This window comes from Ceratina calcarata, unplaced genomic scaffold (assembly GCF_001652005.2).
Source record: "Ceratina calcarata isolate Rehan_Ccalc_2016 unplaced genomic scaffold, ASM165200v1 scaffold578.2, whole genome shotgun sequence".
Taxonomy (NCBI): domain Eukaryota; kingdom Metazoa; phylum Arthropoda; class Insecta; order Hymenoptera; family Apidae; genus Ceratina; species Ceratina calcarata.
Window position 1 is genome coordinate 138,572 of NW_017176997.1, and position 3,740 is coordinate 142,311.

General features: G+C 38.7%; 1 protein-coding gene and 2 non-coding genes across 3 annotated transcripts in view; 2 read left to right on the forward strand and 1 right to left on the reverse strand.

The window, feature by feature from the left end:
• Positions 1 to 3,740, reverse strand: part of LOC108629567 (uncharacterized) — a 15,985-nt gene that overhangs the window by 5,976 nt on the left and 6,269 nt on the right. The window contains exons 4-9 of the mRNA XM_026817427.1: positions 3,728 to 3,738; positions 1,918 to 3,461; positions 1,662 to 1,848; positions 1,380 to 1,478; positions 853 to 1,127; positions 609 to 618 (exon numbers count right to left, since the gene is read on the reverse strand). Coding sequence (XP_026673228.1) covers positions 609 to 618; positions 853 to 1,127; positions 1,380 to 1,478; positions 1,662 to 1,848; positions 1,918 to 3,461; positions 3,728 to 3,738 — 2,126 coding nt within the window. The remainder of the gene's footprint in view (positions 1 to 608; positions 619 to 852; positions 1,128 to 1,379; positions 1,479 to 1,661; positions 1,849 to 1,917; positions 3,462 to 3,727; positions 3,739 to 3,740) is intronic.
• Positions 705 to 776, forward strand: TRNAE-UUC (transfer RNA glutamic acid (anticodon UUC)). Its single transcript has one exon. It is a non-coding gene; the product is annotated as a tRNA-Glu (tRNA).
• TRNAE-UUC (transfer RNA glutamic acid (anticodon UUC)) lies at positions 1,565 to 1,636 on the forward strand. Its single transcript has one exon. It is a non-coding gene; the product is annotated as a tRNA-Glu (tRNA).

Consider the following 3,740-nt stretch of genomic DNA (forward strand, 5'->3'; position numbering starts at 1 on the left):
AATAGAAGCTCCATAAATTCTTTGAAATAAGGAATAATTTATTGTACCTGATGCCCTGAAGAGATGGTAAGAAAAATCGTATTCTCAGATAGAGCATAAAATTCGTCGGTAGAATTTTAGTTTTGTTGCTATTGTTATCGTTCAACCATCCCGGAGGCGCTATTTTATTTAACTTGTAATCCGAAGGTAATATAGCAAAATCTCCTGCTAATAATACTGCGAGGCCTAACGCGAAATTTTCATCTAGATTCTCCTCTCTCACAATAGCCTGAAATTGTTATATATGTATAATGATTGCATTAGTCAAACAGTGGAAAATTGAATCTCTTATCTGTAGGAGACACTCTAACTCTCTTTCCCGAATCGATTTCAAACTTTATTACTTTTGATTGACCCCCTCGACACGTTCGATTCAACTTTTCACATTATACTCCCGCCGCAAATATTGAATTTTCAAGAGTCAACGAAATACGAGACGATCGGCAAATAAGAAATCTTTTTTTTTAATTTATGAGATACCTGGAATAGATCGCCGGCTGTTATCTTCTGCGGGTCACAGCTTACTTCCAATCTCTGTCCAGTTAACATTATTACTATAATTCTCCCACAATTTCCAGTCTATAAAAAGAATATTAATTATTTTTATAAAGAATCATGTGACCCATTTCATAAAACATGATATAAAAGTCGATGTAGTCAGAAAATCCGGTATGGTCTAGTGGCTAGGATACCTGGCTTTCACCCAGGAGGCTCGGGTTCGATTCCCGGTACCGGAATTCATTTTTTTTTTTTAATACTCACCTTTATTTGACCAACGGATAACGTCTTAGGTGGCTGATTAGCTCTGACTACNAAAATAAATAGAAGCTCCATAAATTCTTTGAAATAAGGAATAATTTATTGTACCTGATGCCCTGAAGAGATGGTAAGAAAAATCGTATTCTCAGATAGAGCATAAAATTCGTCGGTAGAATTTTAGTTTTGTTGCTATTGTTATCGTTCAACCATCCCGGAGGCGCTATTTTATTTAACTTGTAATCCGAAGGTAATATAGCAAAATCTCCTGCTAATAATACTGCGAGGCCTAACGCGAAATTTTCATCTAGATTCTCCTCTCTCACAATAGCCTGAAATTGTTATATATGTATAATGATTGCATTAGTCAAACAGTGGAAAATTGAATCTCTTATCTGTAGGAGACACTCTAACTCTCTTTCCCGAATCGATTTCAAACTTTATTACTTTTGATTGACCCCCTCGACACGTTCGATTCAACTTTTCACATTATACTCCCGCCGCAAATATTGAATTTTCAAGAGTCAACGAAATACGAGACGATCGGCAAATAAGAAATCTTTTTTTTTTAATTTATGAGATACCTGGAATAGATCGCCGGCTGTTATCTTCTGCGGGTCACAGCTTACTTCCAATCTCTGTCCAGTTAACATTATTACTATAATTCTCCCACAATTTCCAGTCTATAAAAAGAATATTAATTATTTTTATAAAGAATCATGTGACCCATTTCATAAAACATGATATAAAAGTCGATGTAGTCAGAAAATCCGGTATGGTCTAGTGGCTAGGATACCTGGCTTTCACCCAGGAGGCTCGGGTTCGATTCCCGGTACCGGAATTCATTTTTTTTTTTTAATACTCACCTTTATTTGACCAACGGATAACGTCTTAGGTGGCTGATTAGCTCTGACTACGAATTCTGGGCCGATACACTGAGCCCGATTGAAACACTTCATTATAGGCCCACTTCCTATCGTTCTATATAATCTGGAGGGAGCCCTTTGAACTGGTTTGTTCTTACGAGCCCTCGGCCCGTTCCTCACCAAGTTTCTATAAAGCATAATTCAGTATCATGAATCTGGTTTTGATTGAATTAAAACTTATCAGAAATTAGTATACCTGGGTGGTTTCGCTGGAGGTTCGGATCTGCTGTTACCCTCTTCGTCCGAAAGTAACGAAGCCTTTTTCAAAGTCGTGAGGATTCTCGGAGGTTTAGGTGGGCCCTGAAGATTGTGTTTTAACTTTATGGAAGAAGCTGGATTATTCTTCCCTTCGTCTTCTTCCTCTTCTCTTTTCGTGTTCAGACGTTCGTTCCTATTTTCGAAATTCCTCTCCTGCTGCTTTTGCTCCTCTTGCTGATTTCTATTAGGCAACTGAGGATTCGAGTATTGTCTCTTCATTATGGAATTCATATACCTCGCCGAGTTACTGTAAATCTCTTCTTCCTTCTTTTCTTTCTGTATTAATAAAGTCATGTCCGGATGAGAGTAACCAGTCGGTTGACTCTTCGTGGACAGTCCGTTTACCTTGCTAACATCTTGCGAACTGAGGAAAGGTTTAACTGGCAACGAATAAAGTGGGTCACTATAATTTGTATTACTATAATATTCCCTTCCATCGTTTTCAAGGTTTCTTTCAGAATTGTATTCAGGTTTGTTCTCCTCGTGGTAAATCGTCGATGGCAAATTCCCGCTGCTCCTAGTGTGCTGCAATTTATTATCCGTACAAATCGGCTGGGAGTTCGTCCTCAAATGATTGTAATTACATCGACCTTGATGACTGTTCACCGGGTTCCCAGCGATCTTAACATTCGCCCCGATCTCTTCTTTATTTAACTGCGACTGCTTATCGCATAGACTCGTTAAATTAGGATGTGAGTGCGAATTCCTCGACTGAAGTTTGAACAGAGTCCCCTTCGCTTTATGATGACTCGGGTAATGATAATGAATTTTTGATGACGCTTGCGGTTCTTGGGGAACCTCACGCGGTTCTCTATATTTTTTAAATTGCTGTTGCTGTTGCTTCTGTTGATGGTGAACCTGCGCTTCTTGGAATTGTCGAGGGTAATTGAGCGAATATCCTTGCTTCTGATTAATTCTGGGCCCGCTGTATTGATTGCATTGACTCCGACAGTAGACCTCATTATCTTTATCTTGACCCTGATATCTTTGTAAATTAGCCTTGACCTGACCTCTGAGATCTGTTTGCTGGTAATGCTGAAGACTCCTGGGGTCGGGTTTCATTAAATGATTTCGTGGGACATCGTACTGGCTCACGGTCTGTTGCTGAAGACACTGATAAGGATTTCTATCCTGGTTAGGAGGCGGGTACTTGATTTGATTCGGTGGATGCTGTACTTGAAGCTGATTCAAATGTTGATAGGCGATTCGTTTTCGAGCTGAATACTGCGGAGACCTAATCACTTCTCTATACATGTCCATCACTATATGGGTGAACGGTTTCGATTGCAGACGGGTTCTACAATACTCGGAAATTACGTCTAATAAATTCATTAAGGAAGCTCGTCGTTTAGAATCTGGTTCTGTCATAGCTGCTAAAACGCTTTGAAGGGCTGACGAGGGTGAGACCGAAACGGTACCAGTCAGTGCTGAAACTCGGGGGGTTGTGTCCAATAAAGCTCTTCCTAGCGAGTACATCCACATCTGTAAAAGGTTTTCTTAAAGATCGACTCTGAATAAAATTTCTGATACACAGGCTCTCAATAAGAAGTACTATATTATAATAATGCCTTGCTTAATGATTTAAATCATATTGTGTACCAAGTCAGTAAATGAATTTATTCTTCTGGCAAATTAAAATAATAACATCAACGATGTCAGTGGATAATTTGGTATTACGAACTCTGAATACTTTTGTTGGTGGTAATTAATATATTATTAGTTTAATTTTTAGAATAATTAGTACTCACTTTTTCGGAATCA